General features: G+C 38.3%; 1 protein-coding gene across 1 annotated transcript in view; it reads right to left on the minus strand.

Moving 5' to 3' along the window:
* LOC146695255 (inactive phospholipase D5) overlaps window positions 1-24,301 on the minus strand; it is a 79,569-nt gene that overhangs the window by 4,332 nt on the left and 50,936 nt on the right. The window contains exons 4-11 of the mRNA XM_085477242.1: window positions 20,252-20,388; window positions 8,360-8,546; window positions 4,853-4,952; window positions 4,490-4,617; window positions 2,562-2,759; window positions 1,754-1,890; window positions 1,455-1,620; window positions 1,268-1,358 (exon numbers count right to left, since the gene is read on the minus strand). Coding sequence (XP_085333368.1) covers window positions 1,268-1,358; window positions 1,455-1,620; window positions 1,754-1,890; window positions 2,562-2,759; window positions 4,490-4,617; window positions 4,853-4,952; window positions 8,360-8,546; window positions 20,252-20,388 — 1,144 coding nt within the window. The remainder of the gene's footprint in view (window positions 1-1,267; window positions 1,359-1,454; window positions 1,621-1,753; window positions 1,891-2,561; window positions 2,760-4,489; window positions 4,618-4,852; window positions 4,953-8,359; window positions 8,547-20,251; window positions 20,389-24,301) is intronic.

A 24,301-nucleotide genomic window follows, 5' to 3' on the forward strand; every position in this document is an offset into this window, starting at 1 on the left:
GGAGCCAGACTGGACATGCTGAAGGAGGTGGAGGAAGGATACACACTAAAGATGTTAGAAGCCATCCTGAACAACTCTGAGCACCTACATTATAAAATCTTTATGGAACAAAAAAACATCCGTCAGGCTTTTCAGTTCTTATACAAATAGCAGATGAGCTATGTCAGACATGAATTTCCCTCTTGGATCAAAAAAGTTATTCTTATTTTTATACTTATCAGAGGGAAGTTAGGGAGGCAAGGTTGAGATGATTTGTATAGTGCAGAAGAGTGATAGTGAATATACTAGAGAAAGGATGCTGAAGATGGAGCTGCCAGGCAGGAGGAAAAGAGGAAGACCACACAGGAGGTTCATGGATGTGGTGAAGGAGGACATGCAGAGGGCTGGAGCGATAGAAGAGGATGGTAGGGATAGGGTGAGATGGCGGCAGTGGTGACCACTAAAGGGAGCATCTCAAAGAAAAGGTTGTTCATTTTGTAACGTGTGCTCCCATAGTAAGTAGAACAGGCAGCAAAGCAGGATAATCTTCGCTAAGTTTGGTTACCAGTATGGCGATGGTCAAAACACTCAAGTCGAGAGTTCAAAACAGGACTACACAAATCGATTTTGTTGATGATACAGTGGCTACATTAGGTTTTTATATTCAGTCGATGGGTGCCACGGACTTTCCTGTCTCGGATGCTCACTGTCTGGTTATTGTTTTCCATAAAAATGGATCAACATCCAGATTTTGGAGATGATTTAGCTGAATTTCAGAGACTGGACCACATGCCTCAAACACTGTTCATACTTGCACCATACGTACATTTGCTCTAGTTTTGTGCAACACCCTCCCTCCTGCCTCTAGCAAAGGTATCAGGTGAACTTGCCAGGGTTACGAGATGCAGCAGATCCTCAGCGAGGCTTTCCCCAAATCACAGTGTCTGGCCTAGCTTGTTGCTTCATTATCACTAAATTATTTTAATTTGTATTTAGGGTTGTTTTCCTGGTTAGTGATAAAGCTTAAACAAATGAAGCACACATATAATTAACCTCTGAACATCTGATTATAGTGTTTTTGACCTTAGAGTGCCAGTACAGTCATTTCCCCTTGTATATTTTTTTCATCTGTGTTAGGCAAATTTCCTCATCATATTGATCTTTTATTCTCACTGTCAGAAAGAAAACAAAAGAGGAAGTATTCCTTTAGGTCCACTAAAAATAGGTCATAGGCATAAAGTGAGCAGACATATAGGCCACAGTCATAAAGTCTAGTCGATGAGCTCACCTAAATAAATGGCTCTGTCTGTAACCATAAACCTGTTGTGGTTTATTCCTTCGAGACTGACATCCCTCTGGCCCCTGGGGTTGAAGAATTTCTGCACACACGTACACACACATGCAGAGTTATGCAGTGAGCTTTGATAAAGAGTATCTGTAGAGATGAAAATAGTGCATATTGGCCCTGAACTTACAGCTTCTAGTGAGCAGTTGGCCTGCTCCATGCACAGACTCCTCAGGGACCAGATGAAGTTGAAAGTTAGCGGATGAGTCTTTTCCGAGCAACTTATCAGCAGACGGACTCGTACATTCCTCAGGATCAGAGCCTCTCTTATAAGGCTGTCGATACGCGACCAGTACCTTGGCACAGATACAAATACACGCAGAATTAGGCATGCAGCTGGTCCGGCACATACGCAGTTTAAACACTGCACTCAAGCCACTGGTGATAAATGCCTGCCAAGTCACTGTGCGGCAGCATATTTGCTCTAACCTGCTGGTGTTTCTGCCGATGAGGGGCAGGTAATCAGTAATGGAGATATATATGAAATGGTTGGCTTCTTGGATGACCCTGGCAATAGCTTCCAGATCACTGCTGCGATGTTTGGGAATGAAAACATCCGGTGAGCTCTGTCAACAGAGAATTAGGGAATGTTGGTGTTGCGTACTCCTCTTTAAAGATACACACAACAGTGATCACAAGAGCATTGTGTAAACAGATAATTATTACCACAGGAATCTTCGTAAACTACAGAGTTGCCACTGTGATCATTAAAGCTGTTATAATCATAATAACTGACTGAGCTTTCCTCGTTATTATCATTGTAAATGAGCATCAGGGTTTCTCGTTGTGTGAATAAGAGAGGATTAAAGTTTCAGTTTTAACTTCCTTGCTGACAGGCACTGTACCCTATGAATGATTAACTCAGAGTGTGTGCTTGAGTGTGCTTTTTGTGTTCATTTTAATATTACTGAAATGGACAGCTTAGCCGAATCAACATTTTTTTTCTGCTGGATCACCATCACTCTTGTCCAAGAAGATAAGGACACTGAAAGACACAGCATCCTGCAGAGGACTCTATGAAAAATTAACGTTCCCTCTCCTAAGCTGTCGCCACCACTGCAGGCAGCTTTTACACTAATGTGTACTGCACGCACTTATATTTATGTCTAATTTCAGCAAATATGTATTGTAATTTACCAAAAGTTGGGGTTTTGGACTCCAAAAAGTGTGTGTTTGCTACATGAACCAATGAATTAATTCATTTATAATGCAAACTAATACTTTAAATGTTACTTACAGAAACATAGGCCAAGGCTTTTGTGCCATTGATTGTGAGATTCAGTGGCGTGTCTCTGTTGGATACAGCAAATAGGCGCTTGGACCAGAAGGAGGGAATAAAGTCTTTATACTGGAGACCCCAGTAGAGACTGAACACTTTGTGGAGGTCCAGAGCCAGACAGCTGCAGTTGTACACCAACACACCCAGCTCCTTCCTCTAAAAAACAAACAAAAAAATAAACAAACACATTTTGTAGGGCAAAACAACAATTGAAACCGGCAGCATTTACATAATTAAAGATGTATATCTTCATTTTTGCCTTTAGTTATTTGAATCAGCCTTTGCCTATCATCTCCATCAACATTTACCTTCCAACTAATATTAACCTGTTTTACTGTTTTAACACTTTTATGCATTCATCTACATACACACACATTTCTCTGATATTTCCACGTCAGGCCATATTGTCCGCATGCCTAATTCAATTCCAAGCCTTAGTCTATCCTGACAAAAACAGCAGGGAATGTAAATATGCCGCAGTGAGCCTTTCTGTTCCTGATCTTCTTTTTTGCTCTCAGTACCATTTCAAAGTGGCACTTGTCATTTTTTTGATTCTCACCATGCAGTTCTTGGAGTCACCTTTTCTTTCTGTCATTCTACACAACCCAGCAGTGTTCACATGAGTAAAGCATTTCTAATAAATTCTTCTCTTGCAGCTCATGTGTTACTAAACTCTTGCCATTGTCTTTTTAAAAAAAAACGCGAATATATGCACTCCTCAATAGACTAAAAATCTAGTCCATAACCTATTTTCATAGATATCTACAGAAATAAGGAAGGAAAAGAACAATGTCAGTCTGTTTGTTTTGTGGTCTAATTTAAATACAATGTAGCATCAATATAAGCCTGGCTGAGAATGCATCAAACATGCTGACCTGACAAATACTTTTGAATAGTTACCTTGTGCTCCTTGCAGTTCATCTTCCTAAATTAAGGCCCTCACTAACAAACGGTCTCACACTTTAATGAGCTGTCTACCTTTGAAAAACAGATGAAAGATTCTGGATTCTCTATTTTTGGACGCCACCTCCTGCGCTCACAAAAACATATACACAGATATAAACTGACTGTGTGCTAACTATTGTTCTCTGTTAGGTACACTTTGCTAGTAACGCTTGGACCTACAGAAACATCTACACAGATATAGTTGAACCCCCTTTTGCCTTCAACAGTTGCTTTAGTTCTTTGTGGCACAGATTCAGCAAGACTGTGGAAGGATTCTTCATTCCTCTTATTCTATATCGACATCGCAGAGCGGCTCGAACTTCAGCAGGTTGTCTTGATCTTATCTACATGCCTAAATGCACTGGGTAGCTGCCATGTGATTGGCTGCAGTAACAAACAGTTAAGAAAGTGTACATAATGAAGTGCCTGGTGAGTGTATATACAGCACTTTCAAAATGTTTTAGGTGTTTAAGTTCTAAAAGAACTTATGAGTTTTCACACTAAATGTTGGTATGATTCAGTATTTCTTTCTAATTCCTGCATTGAGGCAACTGGTGGCGTGAGTCGATGCAATATAAATAAAATTGAACAGAATGAATTTGTGTACAGTTAGACGAATAAAACTATTTGTGTATTCATTAAAAAACATTCTAGCTTCCCTCTTGGTGCCTATAATATTTGCACAGCACTCTACAAATACATTAAATCTGAATATTCTTGTTTCGTCAACAATGCTGTTTTTAAGCTATACTGGCTCATACCTTGCGAAATGTAAAGTTCGATCCAATAGATCATTACGAGAACTTTACATTAACAATACCAAATTTCAATAATTTGTGTTACTATCCTGCCTCAGAAATCACAGAAGTAAAATTTGGTTGATTTTTCTCCAAAGTCTCTGTAAGTATTTCTGTGGGTATTGTAAAGTATGGTGGCAGTACGGTTGCCAGAGATCTCCAGTCCATGCTGGCACTGCCGATGTAGAAATGTTTCCTGTCGACCACCCAGAAGGAGGAGTGAAGGTTGCCTTTGGTCAGAGCTGCCATGTTAATATAGTGAACCTCAGCATCTAGAGATGGAGAGAAAAGGGAGTTACATGTGAGACATGGAGGAGGATAAAGACAAATCTGCCAGAAGCCATACAAATAGAGACAGGGGATAGGAAAGATGGTGAGAGACTGAAAGACTGAAAATGTGACCAGGGGGAGCAAAGGGCTGAACAGTCAGATCTAAACACAACATAACATCTTATGTGTTATGTCATAACATATAAAGCAATGAAAGTAAGAGCTAGGTGTGATTACTGAGTTTAGTGAGCTCAGTTGAGTTAGCTATTCCAGTTGAGATTTTCAGCTGAATTCCTCTTGCTTTCAGTCCCTGCAGGCTGGACAGCAGAGCCCTGCCCTAGAGGAAACAAACCAGCAAAGCAAGACTGTTACATGAAATCCATGCAGTATAATCAGATACACAGAGTTCAGACTAAGTGCTTACATTTTTTACATTCAAGTACTATCATAAGTGATAAATGTGCTATTTGTGTCCCATTCATTTTTTTCAAAGCACTCGTCTGCAGGCAGCTACTGTAATCTCTATTTTTCTTTTGGAGTCTTATTTAGAAAAATATTTATATGCCTCTTATGGTTTTCCAGTGATGACTACCTCTGATCACTGTAGCTATCCAAAAACATGTAACCTTCTGTGCATATTTAGAAGCACAAATTTTACAAACCCACAAACGATGCATGTTATTGCTGTAACACAAAATAAAAAGCAACCTGTTCGACATAATTTACACACATTCATCTCATGTCATTTAGAAACGAGCAAACTAACAATATATTACACTTGATATGAAGATTAATTTCCAGTTTCATGAAGTTTTCCTTCATAAAACCGACCTGAAATCCACCCAGAGTACAAGATACTGTGAGGGACTCCTTTCATTAAGTACCTTTGGTGATACAAGGAAAATTACTCATCCTTCATTAGTTTCTCTTTAGTGATCACTGAACACACATTACAGGACACAAATGAAGACAGGAGCATTTTAAATAAGAGCTAAAAGCTACAGTTGAGATGCAAATTTGGTCAATTTGGCTCCATTTCTACACTCAGATCCTGATGTACACTAGGGAAGTTGTTATTTCACGATGTATTAAAACTGTGTTTTACAATTTAAATGAGACATATTTGATTTTACACTTTAAGCCCTGTTAATGCATTACATCGAGTACTGCCCAGGCTTTAAAAACAACATTATAACACCTTCTATGGCTCCAGAGGATTATTTTCAGTCTGTTCAATGGTGTCTTTATCAGTTTGAGTTTGGGAAGTTCACATTTTTGCTAGAAAATGTATGTTCCATATCACACTATATGGACAAAATTATTGGGCCACACCTCTCAATCTTTGAATTCAGGTCTCCTCAGAAACACAGTATGACTTAGAAACATTCTTAAAAATGGGTTTATCCTAAAGAGCTCACTGAATTCAAGTATGATACTGATAATAGGGTGCTACAATTGCAGCAAATCAGTCTGTGAAATTTCTTCTCTGCCATATAATTTGCAATCAACTGTAAGTGAAATTATTGCAAAGTGGAAGTATTTAGGAACAACACAGCAGAGCCATAAAATGGGGCACTAAGTAAAGTTAAATCGGTGGTGCGTAGGGTTTAAAAGTCACCAATGCTCTGCTGACTCAATACCTGCAAAGTTCCTAACCTACTTTGGCATTAACATCAGCACAAAACTGTGCACTGGGAGCTTCGTGACATGGGCTCTGTTTGCCGAGTAGCTCTTGTAATGTGTAAGTGACCTCGTACCACTATACTGACACAGAGATTTAAAGATGTTTGCCAAGAGTGTAGTGGAAAAAGGTAGATAAATGCAATATTTTCCAATTTTCAATTTTAAGGATTGGTTTTAAAAATGGTTATCTATGTCACCCCTACAACAGACTGGTCCAAATGCAACCCCCCAACCGCAACCTTGAATTGGATAAGGGGAAGAAAATTAAGTGGATGGCTCTTAAAAATCTATTTCTTTTGACTTAACTTTATTTCTGGGATTTAGTGCATTGTAGACAGACAGGAAATATGTACTAATATAATCAAACGGATCAGACAGACGGGAGACAAACTAAGGATCCAGGTACAGAATGCTTTCTAGCTCAAAATCTATAAGCTATTGGTTCCCACCCTGTTTGCAGGACTGACAGATATTCTTTTCAGTGATGGTTTGTAAATACCCACACTGTGTCTCCAGGATTATTAGCTTTATGCCTGTTGTAGCCACACAGATGTTCACAATTTGAAGAAGAAAGCAGAGCACTTCCACCTGCATGCAGTGAAGCTTGCCCTTTTACAGAACATTACATTTTAAATTTCATATACAGCATGTTCAATTTTTAATTGAACATGTTGTAAAATTTTTAGGTTGGTGCAGACTGAAAGAGCATTAGCTCCTCTCTGGCCTGAGGGGACTGAAAGGTGCAATCCGTTTCTGACCATCAGCCTCAGGGTTTCATTAATTCTGACATATTCAATTTTTTATGAACCATGTGTTTTGCCAGGCTGTACACACACACACACACACACACACACACACGATGGTCAATAACATTCACCCAGTCCAATATGAATGTGAAATTATCAGCAGGAAATATTGTACTTTTTCATGATTTGATTTACTGTTTTACTTGTAAATGTTTATCAAACACACTTTCTGTAACAGTCCAAACACATGGCTGATGCTAGGTTAAGTGGTGATTCTAAATAAGATGTGTTTGCCTGTGTGTGTCAGCCCTGTGATGGACTGGTACTCCCATCTCTCACCCAGTGTCAGTGCGGACAAGTTCTAGCCTCCTAAAAGTGGTTAGGAACATGGATGGATGGATATTGCATAAAGCTACACTTCCAGTTCAACAGGATGATTCACAGAACAGAGCATCAGAGCAGCTGATTAGCACCAACTGCATAAACACAGAGTGACTCTAGGAGTAATGGGAGTTGGATAAAAAGCAAAATAACATCAGTAACATTTTTGAAAGACGCACAAACATAGATTAAAGCCCATAAATTTAAATAAATGTTGCACAAAGAACAAATACAATGATTAATAATAAAGATATATTCTATCATCACCCCTACAAAACAGAAGTTTTTTGGTTGACACCCTTTACATGTTATGTTTAGGACATTTTGTTAATCTATCAGTAAGCACAATCTCTTTAATCAAAATGATATGTTTAATGCTAAAATATAATTATTGTTGTTATACTTGAATATCAAATTCTGTTTTACAAAAAGCACAGAAAAATATTAAAAAACATTTCTTTGTAATCATCTTGTTTTCTGAAAGAATTTTTCTTTTTAAAGAAAATGTATCCAGTAAATGTATTTAGCAATGCAAGTGTTTAAAAAGGCCAAACAGTCAAATTATTCAATAACCCACAAGATTATAAACACAGTCATCTGCTTAAATTTAAAAATGTAAAACGGACTGAGTACATGTAAAGTAGTAAAAATAAGCTCGCTGATCAACTCTTATAAGCATAAAATCTGATGTTATCAGATTTGGATAACATATAATTTACAGTAGCATTTTTCTCTGTGTAAATGTCCTTTTACTTATGAGGTTTAAAATCAGGATCTTGATTTTATTGAACCTTTAATGTATTTAAGGAACCAACTTTGTCTTTCACCAGTTTATACAGACTAACACAGAGAGAGAGAGAGAAAACGTCACAGGCATAAAATGTAAATACTACTCTTGCAGAATTAAATCCCTGTTGATTTGCTCTATTTTTACCTGTCGGGCAGCAGGCTGGAAACTGGATTCATTATCAGAGGAGTTAAGGAGCCACTGCGGGGAAACTATCTCTACGACCCGGATAGCTTGGTTCAGTAGGTTGTACAGCCCTATGGAGAGGGGGAGGTGGGACGTGCTGTTGTTTAAGAAGGAAATGTCTTCTGGGATGTTCTCCACGAGCACGACTCTGTGAAATGGAAAGAAAAACATACATATTTATGTAGGAACTGCTTGATAACAGACGCACAAAGTCACAAAAGCATCATTTGGATGGTCACAGAACCCTGTTAATGGGAAAATGGATGTGAAATTAATGCGGGGCTTATGCTCTTTCACAAAGCAATTATGGGTGCACATCAATGGGAGATCTTGTGGTAGTGAAATAAGGTTATACTCCTTCTCTGTGACAAATTAGCTTACTTCAGCCTTCTTCCTCTCTCTGGATCGTTAGCTTAATGAGAGAAAGATTTTGAGACTACACAGGCCCCTTAGATTCTATTAAGCTTCATTAAATTGTGTACAGGTCGCCTCTGGCAGGGGTTGAGAATAATTGAAGGCTGATATGCAGAGTTGTCAGATATGTAGATTCAATTACAGCTAGTCAGGGAAAAATGACATTTTTTGCTGTATTGTCAGTGGTTTCTATTATACACTACTCCCTGTGTGGTCACATGGTGCATTTAATGTAAAGATCAGCAGTCTGGGGTTAGACTGCATACTATAGCTACAGCAAACAGAATGTATAATGATGTCATGTACAGAGGCAATTCATCCTTTAAATGATCTGATTGAGTGGCACCAGGTTATTTCCTTTTCTTGTAAACCCTTAGCACAAAGTTGAATGATGGGGAAAATGTACTCTGTGATTGTGTTTTTCTTTTGTATATATCATCCAGTGACTCAGCAGTTGTCATTTTCAGATATCCTGACAAAAATAATAAAGGCATTAGCACTGGAGTAAACAGACTGAATTAGCTGTGGAAGCCAGGCCTAGATCTGCAGCCACTCGGAACCAAGCCATTACCAAGCTCCACTACTTTCTCTCTGCGTTTCTTTAAAGGCAGACATCGATTTATGACAATTGGATTTCAAAAGAGGGAAATACAAAGAGGGGGAGCGGCTATTTTCCTCGAGGGTAAACAGCTTAGCTATCAATTCGGCTGCACCTAGGTTGATTAAGTCTATGAAATAAATGTTGTCCAGGAAGCTAGCAGAACCACTTCTGCACACGACCTTTATGCACTTAAGTGAGAAAATGGATTAAAGTAAGAATTTGTAAGGTAAATATACTGTTGATTACTTTGGTGGTTTATCCAGGGGGGTGATTAAATGCCGGAAATTACAGGAAGTCAATAACCACAGAGGCCAGGACCAGGGCTCAAACTGCTGACACTGCAGCTGAGAAACAATTCCTCTACTCTCTAAGGCACCAATGCCAATCTTGTTATTTTTATGAGTGCCTCCATTCACAGTGGAAACAGAAAAGTGTAAAATAACATGATGTCTGTGAAGGTTCTCAGTCATCCCAGGTCATCGTAGTCAAAGGAGCTTGCAAAGAAAAGCGTCTGGACTTCTTTAAGTTACTTGAAGACGTTTCACCTCTCATCCGAGAAGCTTCTTCAGTTCAAAGGTCAAATGGTGGAGAGTCCCAGATATAAACCTAGTGGGAGTGACCCCCCACAGAGGGGTAAAAGGACCCCCTGATGATCCTCTAATCGCCTGAGCCAAGGTGTGAAACTGGGTGTGTCTGATCTTCAACTGTGTCTGATCAGACACCAGTGAGGGAGGATAAGAAGGACAGACGCAACAACATTGTCATCCCCTATGTAGCCGGTGTATCAGAAAAACTCAGGAGAGTTTTCTCCAAGCACGACATCCCGGTGCATTTCAGACCCAGCAACACGCTCAGACAAAAACTGGTTCACCCGAAAGACAAAACGCCAAAACACGACTTAACAATGTGGTGTACGCTGTACAGTGCAGCGAGGAATGCCCAGACCTCTACATTGGAGAGACCAAACAGCCACTTCACAAGCGCATGGCACAACACAGAAGAACCACCGCCACAGGTCAAGACTCAGCAGTCCATCTGCATCTTAAGGATAAAGGACACTCTTTCGAGGATGCCAATGTTCACATTTTGGACAGAGAGGACAGATGGTTTGAAAGAGGAGTGAAAGAAGCCATCTATGTCCACTGTGAGCGACCATCTTTGAACAGAGGCGGGGGTTTACGACACCAACTGTCTGCCATCTATAATCCAGTTTTGAGATCCCTTCCCAGACGCCTTAGCGCCCACTCACATCCTGGGCCATCTGACCTCAGGAATTCGCATGATAAGGTGGGGCCAGGTTTCACAATGAACTCACCCGAAACCCTGGCTGATTGGGACCCACGCCCAGTTTCACACCTTGGCTCAGGCGATTAGAGGATCATCAGGGGGTCCTTTTGCCCCTCTGTGGGGGGTCACTCCCACTAGGTTTATATCTGGGACTCTCCACCATTTGACCTTAGAACTGAAGAAGCTTCTCGGATGAGAGGTGAAACGTCTTCAAGTAACTTAAAGAAGTCCAGACGCTTTTCTTTGCAAGCTCCTTTGAGTAAAATAACATGATAAAAGCTCATATGACATACAGTGTATCCTGAAAAGTGGTGTAGTGGAATTTAAAAGTAGCACATTTGCTGGTAAAAAGAACAACAACAACAAAACTGTAAACATTTAAAACGAGTGCAGAGCTTTATCTCTATTCTCTCATGAAAAGGTTGATGGAAGGAAAAGATTAACATTAATGACACATTTATTGATTCATTTTATTTTGGGCAAGATAAGAAATTTCTTCCTTTTTTTGTTTGACTGTTTTATTTTAGGCTAATTGTTGCACCTTCTATCCACTAATGCTGCAAAGCCAGTTTTGCTTTTCTGCCTTTTGACAAACAACCCACATTTTTGCTAGTTTTTAATACCAGTTGTTATGTACTGTTACTATGTGGTGCATGTGCCAATCATTGGTAAATTTCTTATGGTAGTCTTTCCCAGAGCAACTGTGAGTGGTTGGGTCTGGCAGTTTGGTGTCGCCTTGATGTTACAAGCTTTTCATCACAGCTACCAGTCTTTTTTGAGTGGAAATGCATGAAATTGGCTGTAGATTGAGCGCTGGCACTGGTGGAACAGGGTTATTAGAGCGGAGCAGAATGGTTTAAAATAGAATACAGTGACTTGTGACTCAAAAAGAATGTGTGATAATAAAGGTTGCTGTTTTTGAGTGATTATTACACAAAAAACATCTGTATAAGCTTTATAATAAAGGTGAAGCCGAATATTAAGTATAAACCAGCTTATCAATATTACTAAGAGGATGTAAATAATATATTGTAATGATGTAATGCTGTAATATAATACACGACTCTGCAGTAATCTCTGAGTATCTAATACTTTGCATTTCATTAGAGTAACACTTTATTATTGACATGCAAAGTTTTTGTAGCATTGTTTGTATTGCATTTATTATTACAGAATTACAAAATGAAAAGCTATTCACCTTTTCAAATTATTTCTACTAACCAACAATGCAAAGTGCAGAAAAACAAACTGATTAGTATACATAGACCTACTTTGAGTACCTGAAGCTAAGTCGCCACTTTCACTCTTACCTGTATTTGTGTAAATTAATCTAATTCATGCCAAATGGATACATTTTAACTGTGGAAATATATATATATTTTTAAAATTAGTTCGTTTATAGGCTACATATTTTTAAAACTGTAGAATGTAAAGAATCACTAACAGCAATATTAAATAAAAGATCACTATTGCTCTTTTCCATATTTACATTCATCTAGTTTCATTTTGGACTGTAGCAGATAAAGTTAATTATTGTTTCCCTGTCCATTCGCGATCATTTGTTCTGTTAAAGCCTAATTTAACCTTTTTGTTTTTCAAATGTCTGCCTGCATGTAGAGTAGTCAGAACACAGGGTCAGCAAAAAAGTGACAGCTCGGGAGCTGGACTCAAGGGCATGCTGGTGGGAGTATGAGCTGCAGGTGATAATGTAGTGGCATCACACCGAGAGGCCAGTTTGCAGTTCACAGCTTGAAAATGTATTCCTGGCTAAAATAAAACAAAGTCAGGGTTTTGGAAAGTTGACAGTGGTCAAACAGTAGGATTCGTTCCCTCGACATGCTGATATCACCACATGGAGAAAAACTGTTAATGTTTAATAAAGCAGAGCAACACCAGTGGCACTTGCTGAGTTTCTTTTGAGGGATTTAATTCGATGTGTATTCTGTGCTCTGCCATGCACGGAGCTCGAGGACTCGACACTGAGAGTGAGTGAACTGGAAAAGGAATATAGGGAACTGTGATTAAATTATACAGCGTTGCACCTCGCAGTGTACGTAGAGTATCCCTCTTTGTCCTAAATTGACAGCAAAAACTAGGACAGCTGCAGTAAACACCTCACAATGAGGAAAACAAAGATGGATAGGAAAACAGATTGAGGAAGAACAGGGGTAATCTCATTCTGAAAGGAATCCTCTCAGTCCACTTTAGTGGCTGTGAGATATGATGAATAATCACTCTGACCAGTTTAAACAACGAGACAGGATTTGGTATTAAAAGTGAGGGAAGCAGAGAGGCAGCGGTTGTGTCTTCCGGCAGAGGATTCATTGATTTATGCAGTCTGTGTTGTCCACGGCTGGTTCCCTCCTTTGTTACCCATCTGTGCACTTGTGAGTGTGATTCAGCTCAAGCAGCCAATACCTAAGTGGTGTAAACTTCACAGTGTGTGTGTGCATACACGAGGCAGTGACACAGAAAGAAGAACGAGGGTGTCTGAATGTAAAATCTCACACTCTGAATGATAATGGATTTCCAGTTTCAGTGCTGTAAGCGAGAGCAGTTAGATCACTAAAACGTATTCTCTTAAAATTATGCTCTCCTTCCCGATGTTTTCCTCCACAAGGGCTGAACATAAGAATACATTTCACACTGTTACAGGGCTGCCAGAGCTGAGACTGGCATCTTCACATGTTAAAGATACAGCACAGTAAAAAGTGGATACATCGTACGTCGGCATAATGTATGTAATAAAATCTGTTACATGCAAATGCTTTTATCAGCAGGCGCCCGCTGATCCACACCTATAGTAAGAGCATGTTGATATACCTCAGTGTGCCCGAGTCATTCCTGACATCTGATATAAATTATCCACCCTCTCACGAGCTGCCCTGAGCAGTGGGTGCACAGCAGCGAGGACATTAATATGGGTATCACAGAAGCTGCTGCTGCTGCTCTGCTCCCTGCATGATGTTCATTTTATTTTCACCAGGTACAACCAAAGCGCTCCTGTCACAGTAAACACAGCTAGGATGTTTATTTAAATTTACAGTGCTCCCTTCCTGATTTCTTAGTTGTTTTTTTTTGTCACACTAACAAGTTTACATGTTAATGTTTTTCTAATATTATACAAGATAAGCCAAGTAAATACAAAACACCCTTTTTAAATGATGAATTACTTTATTAAAGGAAAAAAGTTATCCAAACCTGCTTCTACCCCAAGTAATTGTCCCCCTTGTTAAATCATGAATTAACTGTGATTAATCCAATTTTTTGGAAAACAGAGTTCAATTTCATTAACCACACACAGGCCGGATTACAGCCAGACCTGGGGACGCTTTGCTGCTTCAGGACCTGAATGATTTGTTTGACTGATGGATGAATTTTGTTCTCTACCAGAAAATCCTGAAGGACATTTTTGGGCCATTAGTTTGTGCCCTGAAGCTCAAGCTCACTTGGTTTATGCAGCAAGACAATGATCCAAAACATACCAGTAAACCCATCCCCAAATGGCTAAAAAACAAAACAAAATGAAGGTTTTGGAATGGTCTAGTCAAAGTCTGGGATGAAATCGTATTGACTTGCTTTGGTGTGACCTTAAACAGACTATTCATATTCAAAAACCCTGCAGTGTGGATGAATTAAAACAATGCTGCAAAGAGGAGTGAGCTAAATGTTCTTGGCAGAGATGTTGAAAGACTCATTCCCAGTTATTACAAAAACTTGGTGGCACAACCAGTTATTACGTTCAATTACTTTTATTTTTTACACAGGGCTAGAAAAGTTTGGATAGACTTTAAATATTAAATAATAATTGTAAAACTGCATTTTGAATTTATTTGTGGTATATTTGTCTAGTATTAACATTTGTTTGATGACCTGAAACATAAGTGTGATAAATGTGCAAAAAATAAAAAATAAAAAGACAAACAAAGTAAATGCTTTTTCATACCTAAAATGATCTGGACTGATTGCCAGTTTGGCCTAATTACTACCTAGCTTTATTTTATACCTGTGTGTTTCAGATACTGGTTGCTGATTGGTTCAGGTAATTTTTTAATTAGCTCAGCCTTTCATTTTTGGGGACGAGGGTCTATTTAAGGTTTTTGATGTCTGATAATCCATTTGTGCTGAGCGCTGCATTTTGTGCCCTGGAGGCAGGAGCAGCACTGAAAGTTTAAACGTAATCTGGTTTGAGCTGAAAAAGGTTATCATTCAGTTTTCACTCGATTAAGCCACACAACACAAACTGCCTCTTATATTGTTATATACTAAATAGCAACACCAATTAAATACAAGTTGCTTGCTTGCTAGTGTTTAACTGATAAGACTTTGCAATGATAAAGTGGACATGATACTTGAAACTCTTTATTCTGGTGTACATTTTAATTAAAATGGATGCTAATGTCTTTGGTAAATAGTATAGTATGTGTGGCACAAGAAATGAAAACAAAATAGCTTATATTTTTATCAGTTTTCTGTCTTGCTGCTCTACATCTCTTTTGCGTGGTTCACTGCATCCTCTTCCAGCTTTGCCCAGAGGGAAATCTGAAGTGTTTTAATGGTTTGGGTCATGTCAGGAATTGTCAGCAGGTAACAATAAATTGCTCCCCTCTTATTTTTACCTCAAACTAGTAAGTCAGTGACCCACAAACCCTGAGTGTTCCTTTCTGTGCTGACTTGATAGCTACGTTTACCATCATGTCACGATCTGTCGGTTTTAATGTTATTTTGGGGAGTTTTATTCTCTCTAGCATCTTGTTAGGGTGTCTTGCTTTTATTTCCTGTTTTATTTTGTTAGTCCTCTATTTCTGGTGCCTTGTCAGTAGTTTTCAATTATTATCTTAATTAGTTTCTTCTGTGCTCTGTTAACAGGTTGTTTCCACTCTCCCCGATTACCTCCCATGTCTATTTAGAGCCTCATTTTACTTCCTGTGTCCCTGTTGTCTTGGTCTAAGAAGGCTGTATGTACATCTGCAAACTGCACTTCATGACAAGTCAAATCTTTGATTTGTAGACAACTCAACCTACTGCCTGAAACCCAGCTGCCAAGATGCTTCCAGTGAGCTTTCCTCTGTTTTCTTAACATTAACAATCACAGTAGCCAATCTGATCCAATTGAAAATGGATATCCATATACCGGTATATTGGCAGTATATCTGCCATTGTTTCAAATGGTTACTCACAGTTTTCCTGTGCACAGAAAGTACACGCTATTTAACTTTCCCAAAGTCCCAAATAATTAGTTGTTTGGACAGCAGCTACTTTAGAGGCAGTTGCATTGAGATATAGAAACTAGCAGACTTGAAAGACTTCATGCTAAAACCAAGACTTTGTGGACTTGATGTTGCTTGAGCATGCCAATTCTCAAATTCATTAAATCAGCTTATTTAAGAACTTAGACATGGACTTTAAAAAGAAATTAAAACTGAGCTGATTCCATTTAGTAATGAATTTTAAATGTATTTTTTATTTATATTAATAAACTTTTAATTAATTAACTTTTAAGCAGTTTGCAATATATGAACTTTAAACGAGATCTATATGATGTACTCCTTTACACACCATGATGCACCATTTAATCTGTCTTCATGGTGACCTTTTTAATCTTTGTCTGTTCAAGGCTTCATATTTCAGAGAGGTTTGAAATATGAAGCCAGTGTGGAAATGCCGAAAGTTACACTTATTCTCATGGCTGCTTGAGGCTGTCTCAAAGTGAGTCAGTCCCCACAGACTCTGATGTTAAAATGGCACGTTTTGAAAACTGTGTTTTTAGTAAGGTACAAAATGTTTTTGGCCTCTATGGGTAGTTTCTATCTTCATAACAACTTTAGTACAGATGATTTTGATTTTGTGAATTGCATTTATAGTACAGTTTATGGCTAACCGAGCCTGAGAGCCTTAGCTAAAAAAGTGTTAGTCCTCTCCTCAAACCAATGGGCGATGCCATGTTGTTAGATCCATACATCATATTCAGATTATCTGTAAATGATATCTGAAACGCGTCTGATTTTAGGGATGAGGCAAGCGTGGTTCTTCAAGCGTACTTTCTGCATTTCCACAGTAGCTGATGGATCAATACTAACCTCCTTATTAGCTGTCTTACGTGAAGCAATTATAGACGTACACCAGGGATGGATCAGACCCGCATTTGGATGCGATGAGATGAGAGGAAAATTAATGCTCCCACTTTGTTCCAACAACAAAGCAACACACGTGCACATTGTTGTATACCTAAGAGGCTTCAAGCTTCAGTGCAGTTGTAGATTACACTGTTTATCATCGGAAGAGGTAATATAAATCAAATTAATTATGTGTTTGATTATACTGCCAGGAAAACATGAAGCAACTATCTGCGTCAGCGAGGACACAGAGTGGCAGCAACTCCCATCTCATCCCACCCTGTTCTTTGGATGCAAGAATTAGCATCATTCATGATGGAGGCCAAAGCAGATTAAAAGGAAATCTACATAACAAAACAAACAGCTGACAAGTCAAAATTACAACATCACAAATAAAAGCTGCTGACATGTTATTTGGAAGCTCAAAGGGGGTTTTTAGTTAAAGGAGAGTAATGGCTACACAGCATCGAGGTTGCCTGGCTCTGTTCGATTGTTCAGTAGTTTCATTTTTTAAGTTAATCACTAGATCGTTTTCAGAGTGTGAACCTTCCATATAAGACATGCAAGTATGAGCCGTAGATGCATTTGCTTTGATGAATTCGCTTTAGAAATGTAAAGGGCTTGCATGAGCAAATCTCACCGCAACCCCATTACGAATGTGTCAAACTCACAGTGATTTATCATGTTTCAGACCTTGCATTGGGACTTGCTTTGAGCAAATCGCTTTATGAAATCATTAATTACATCTCGTAGTCCTTTAAAATGATGCATGTCACAGTCAAAGCGTCATCGCTAAGCTCATGCAAAGTGAATAACAGTGCACGCGTAGAAGTCTGACAGCACACATTTCTGGAATTTGCCTGCCAAGCAAACAACATCTGTTCGTGTCTCACTGATTCAAGCTCCAAGTCTACCCTGATAACTTTTTCTTTTTCTCCCTCCACCTGGATCACCGTCCCTCAATCATTGCACTGGCCTTATATTTATCTCTCATTCTACCCACTAGCTTTAGGGGCCCTTCAGAGGAGAAGGGGAGTCCAATTTGTCTTTACAAGTTGGGACTACACTTTCAGCCTTGAGTGGAAGAGATAGATGCCCGATAGAGTTCTCTAAAGGCTTGTTAATAGCTGATTGGAGGAAGAGGAGGGAGAGAGTAAATGGACACAGACTTAAAGAGAGAAGGAAGTAATTGAAGACTGAATGTTAAATTGAATAATAAGAGTTTAATGGAGAGGAACCAGTACGAAGTGGCGAGCAGGAGAACAGGACTGCTGTATCAGCTGGATGCCTGCTGATCAGCCATTTTTACTCTGGACTACAAGGATGTGCTGCAGTGGCTTTTACACTTTTTTTTGTCTAGGGATCTATAATCTTAAAACTTGGAACAGACTGTAGAAACTTGCTAAAGTCTGGTTTAAATTAACTGTAGGCACAGCCTGGTCATCATTTCACACCCGTGGGGGAGTGAATAGACATTTGTTATGTTCTGGTGCTTTAGGCAACAGTCAACTCACTTATAATGCAAACAATTCCAGACAGTTGGTTATTACAGTTGCCAAGGCCCAGACAAGCAAAAGAGAAGCTACTTAACTCATGTCAACCGAAGTCTCAAAAGATATTCATTTCTTAGTAAATGCTTCGCTCCTTTGTTGTACTTAACTGCTTCTTCTTATATCTCGCACGTCTACTTGCATCTAAACATCTCAGTGATCTCTAGTTTTGAATCACTTACTTATTTGAGTCTCAGCTGCTGCTTGGGTTTTGATTTCCAGGTGTTTGGAGCTTTGATTTGTATTATTTATTTATTTATTTATTCCATTTATTTATTATTTTTAATTCCCGTGCCATCTTGGATGATTTCATTCCTGTTTTGCTTCATGGCTTTGTTTCTGTTATTAGTAGCTGAAGTTCCTTCACTCATCCTCCATCTGTTTCTTCTTTGGTCTTGTCTTTTTTTGTCTTCATGAGTCTTCTTGAACCCATGTTCAGTATTTTTCCTTTGGATTCGCTTGTCTCCTACTTGTTAAGTGTTAGTATTAATGTCTGTATTTCTTGTTTCATTTTGTCCGGTGTTAGTTTTGCTTGCTGTTTGTCTCCCTCCAGTTGTCTTCACATTTGTCTCGTTAAACTTCTATTGACCATTTTGATACTTTTGATTTTGATGCTTCTTTAGTTTGAAAGTCTGCCTGCAGTGTACAGCATTTTGGTGCTATCCACATTAAACCCTGTAAAAACAGAGGAATCACTGTATGTCTCATTTTCAAACTACAGCTTGTTAAATTTTATTCAGCTCTGAGGTTTCTTTTTGTGTGTGTTATTTCCATCTGCCACCTGGTGATATCAGCGTAGAATGTCACAGGGATTTTTATTTTATTGTATTATTTTTATATTACTTTTTATTTGATTTCAAATGCTAATTTGTAAGTCGCCTTGACTACATCAGAAAATAAGCTCAGTGGGAAATAAACAAAAATGCCACGTTTACATTTTTTGATGATCATCATAAAATGTTTTAATTGATTTAATTTGATCTCCACCACTAAACTTCTGTGTTTGGCATGATGCTTTGAATAGCCTGGACCACGTCCTTGACTTCTGTTGACTTGTTTAGTTACTTGTTACCAAATATCATAAAAGCTTCAAAGTTCAGGAGAGCGGCATTTACTTTTGTGTTTTGTTGCAGATGTTTGTTTGTTTGTTTGTTTTTTAATCTTTCTGAAGCTTGTGTAAATACAGAGCTCGTTTCAGGCATCCAATCAAAAGCCCTTAAAAAATTAGAACCCCAACCCTAAAAACCTGTTGACTCTGTGATGAGGGAATCACAAGTGAAAAATGCTACGTCATTTCAGGGCTGTAGGACTTGCTGCAGCAAGCCTTTATTCCTGATTTGTGAGCTCACTGTAGATCCTGTGACCTTACAATGCTGTCAACAGTGCACATACTGAATTTTAAAACATAAATAAACTTCCCGACTATGATATCTATACCCTTGCTGATGCAGCACAGATAGATATCAGTGGAAACATTGGAAACTGATGTAACTTTTAAATTCTGTAAATCTATTTATTATCAATTTAAACCAGATTTCCATTATAATTGACTAATGGGAAATGTAATACAATAGAACAAACACAATGAGAAGTACAGGCGAAAGGAAAAATGCTTGAAGGTCTTATGACAAAAAGTCAAAAGGGTCAAAATGTGATAATTATGAAAAACTACTGATATAATTCACAACATAAAAGAATGCAGTGTTTCTCAGCCTAATTTTTTTTTAGTTTCTCCAATTTTTCAGACCTCTTGCAAATAATTTTCTTGCAATTCTAATAAAGAAAAAAAAAATCAGCTTTAGCTTTTAACTTGTGATGAGGCAGAAAGTTTGGAAACCACTCTGGGTGTTCTACAGCTGTGTGTTTACAGATCAGCAGTGTTCACCTGCAATCCTTGCTACAGTTCTCCTCTGTGATCCCGTCCTCGTCTTCACCCCAGATGTCCACGGCAGAGAAAATCAAGGCCACCAATACAGCAAAGCAGCACACCAAGGCAAAGATCACAATGCACTTCTGCTGAGACTGCAAGAAAGAATAAAAAACAACAACACTTAAATTATAAAGGCACATTTTCTGCTCTTCATCGCTACTGCAGAAACACAGCCAAAGTTCTTCAACCTTGGCTCCTATTAGCCGTCTGGCTGACAGAAGTGATTTAATGCCCAGCTCAGCGGGTCACTGGATGATAGAGGAGAATTGAACACCAACATGTAAGAAGTATGACCTCGGAAGTTCTGACTTTCATATAATCGAGAAACAGGAATGAGAAGAAAAGAACAAAAGATATACAAGGAGGTGGTTTTGTTTCTCTCGCTGTCTCTAATTTTTTTAATTTCTTTTTGGTAATATTTATGGTCTCATGAATTTCAACATCCGATATAACTCGGAAGAAAATAAAGGTCACCTGAACTGTGCAACATGCAAATATGAAGTTTGACATCAAAGAATCTGTTTTGCTTGTTAATATTAATCAGCCCTTTGGAGAAATCACAAAGCCAAAATGTAATTTTGTCCCATGCATTGCTGACCAATTACAGTGTGAAAGGAAATGCAATATCTCTACCTCATCAGCCAAACAGCCCCTCTGGGTGCAAATCTACTCTGAAAAAAGAACACTATCCATTATTGTTGACAGGAGGAGGAAAAGTTTCTTACTAAGAATATTTCCTTGGGGATTTGTCGACCTTTGAAAGACCCGGCAGTAGCAAAATAACTGTACAGTTTTCTGTTTACCTCCTGAAGATAAACACACCAGAAATGGGATAAAATGTATAAATAATTATAACCAGATTTGTTCCATTTGCTGTTGTTTAAACATACAAGATCTAAAATTGCATGACCCCCAGGAAGTAGAGGAAATTACATAGTACCAGCTCAGAGGTCATGGTAAACGTATCTTGTATTTTGTGTCTTTATATGCCACAAAGCATTTTTGTTTAATTCAACACATTTTCACAGCATCATATTAAATACGATGTCACCTCTGCATTTAACGTGCAGTGAAAGCCAAGATGACTTAGAAATGTGTGTGGTTCTGGTGATTATGATGGATCTATAGAAGAAAACTATTTAGGCCAAATATTGCACAAGCTTAAAAAATGATAATAGAAAAGACCTTTAAGACCATTTCAGACCAGTGAAATGAAATTAAATATGACACATATGTAAAATACAATAGTTGTAGTCAACATACACGTAGTTTTCTATATCGGCTCAAAAGTTCCTACATCACGTTCATTTGCTGTCTTCTTAAGCCTTTGTTTGTTTGTTTGTTTGTTTGTTTTTCAAAAACCTGCTGAAGGTGGTTCAAGTTTCTTTTTTCTCCTCAAAAAATAGAACAAAACTAAACAAAAAAGCAAATGCATAACAACTGTGCTGTGGATTTTAGCAAAACGTTTAGTATCCACTTTGGATGCTAGAGAGAAGAGGTCCCGGGGACCCCTCCAAACAAGCCATACTTGTTCATTCTTTTTCTAAATGTATTTTTATAAACTTTAACATTTAACATGCTAATTGAGGCTTGTGGACTCTGAGCTCTTGGGTTTCTGCAATTTCTCTGATCATTGCACGGTCTGAGCTTAGGGTGAATTTACTGGGACGTCCCTGGGAAGATGGTGTTGACACACACCCGAATGGTTCAGACCAACAACCTGCCTAAATGTTTGCCTTTATAAGCAAACCTCCAGCAACGACCGGCGCTGGGGGTCACATCTGCTGATAATCAGTTAATTAAGTGCAACTGATTAGCACCACTGCTGCTGTTTAGCCCCTTAATTCCTAATGAAACAACAGGGGTGCACTCATTTATATCTATGCCGCTTAACCTGCATAGATTCCTATAAAAACTTGACTATAGATGTCTAGAGATACATATGTAATCATGTGGCTAGTAGGCATACTGTACATGTTTCCAACTTCTTATAGTGTGTAACTCTGTAAAAGTTTTAGTGATATTGAAGAAAATAATTCACGATACAAAAATGAAATATAGAACTGTATTGATTTTTGCTTGAAATCATATTACAACGCTCTACTAGTCAGTGAAGAAAAAATATTCAAATATTTATATCAGTATGTTAAAGATTTTAATCAACTTTACAACCAACAAGCAGTAAATGGGACATTATGTTTCTATTGTAGTCTCAAGGTACTGACTCATTTACAGAGAACTGCCATAGTTATTTGTAAAATAATAATAAATGCATCCTGATTCCGAGAAACCAGCCAGAAGAGCCCAAATTAATTACCCTTGAACACTTGCACAGCAGATCACTAGCACAGTCAGCTAAACTCTCTGTCTACAAAGAGAAATGTTATATCACAGACCATCAACCTCTGCGAGCCACACAAACACATAGCTTTGGTTGCTGTAGTGTGTTTATTGTAGCTAGAGAGATGAATGCCCACAGGTCCTCAATGTGGGAATTAAATTAATCGTTGAGCCAGTCAATGGAGCATTCCCAGAGAAGCAAAGACACACTAGCTGGGATATTCAACTTCACACTCTCATTCTCACACAACTATCTGTCTGCGCTGATGTCTGCCATAGGAATGGCGTTTTCCACTGGTGGATGAGATATATTACACCGTACATGTTCCATTTAAACCATAATGCAATCAGTTTACATCTTAGACTGACCGGACAAAGAAGATGAAGCAAGGAGATTAACTTAATTGCTGAACCTCCAATCACATGTGATTGGTTGTGTTTGTGCCTGATAGCAGTGATATGAAAAGGTCACGTTAGTGCTCACAAGGGACCATGTTACCTGGCACTGGAGCACAGCTAGAAGTCAGTGCTCCTTAAATCATAGGAAGTAGCAGCATTAGCTAGACAAATAAAGAAAACTTTAATGCAATTATCAAAAAATGTGAACAAAATAATTGCTAGTTTGTGCTTCAATTTGTGAGTGCAGTGTTAGTAGTATTAGTCTGATACTTAGTACTAATCAGCTTGTATCTATGTCTTTGGGATGCAGCTCACTAAACAATCCTTAATGGAATCAAATCAAATCATCAAATCAAATTTATTTCTATAGCACATTTTAAAAGCCCAATGTACATCAAATTGCTTCACAATATAACCGCAATGTAGGCAGAAACAAGGGACAAATAGTACAATTACAATTATAATGACAATAACATAGTGTAGTGCAAGCCAGGTGGCAGTCAAACTAATGTGCTTCAAAGGCTAAATTAAACAGGTGGGTTTTTAAGCGCGATTTAAATGCTTGAATAGATTCAGAGGTATGGACATCATCCGGGAGGTTATTCCAGAGTCTAGGAGCGGCAATAGCAAAAACATTAGCAGTCCATATTCTGGTCTAAATATAACTTCTGTCCCAACACTAAGGCAATGGTGACTGCCAAAATACTAACATTAAAGGTACAGTGTGTAAAATCTCACCACTAGATGTCAGTAAATTGCAGATTTCAGTCAACTGAATCCGATCAGTTCAAATACATAATTCATCTCAACTACTGTACAGGGAGTGCAGAATTATTAGGCAAGTTGTATTTTTGAGGAATAATTTTATTATTGAACAACAACCATGTTCTCAATGAACCCAAAAAACTCATTAATATCAAAGCTGAATGTTTTTGGAAGTAGTTTTTAGTTTGTTTTTAGTTTTAGCTATTTTAGGGGGATATCTGTGTGTGCAGGTGACTATTACTGTGCATAATTATTAGGCAACTTAACAAAAAACAAATATATACCCATTTCAATTATTTATTTTTACCAGTGAAACCAATATAACATCTCCACATTCACAAATATACATTTCTGACATTCAAAAACAAAACAAAAACAAATCAGCGACCAATATAGCCACCTTTCATTGCAAGGACACTCAAAAGCCTGCCATCCATGGATTCTGTCAGTGTTTTGATCTGTTCACCATCAACATTGTGTGCAGCAGCAACCACAGCCTCC

This window comes from Copadichromis virginalis, linkage group LG13 (genome assembly GCF_057382275.1).
Source record: "Copadichromis virginalis isolate Kocher_CV1m ecotype Utaka linkage group LG13, C_Virginalis_male_GT1.1, whole genome shotgun sequence".
Classification (NCBI taxonomy): domain Eukaryota; kingdom Metazoa; phylum Chordata; class Actinopteri; order Cichliformes; family Cichlidae; genus Copadichromis; species Copadichromis virginalis.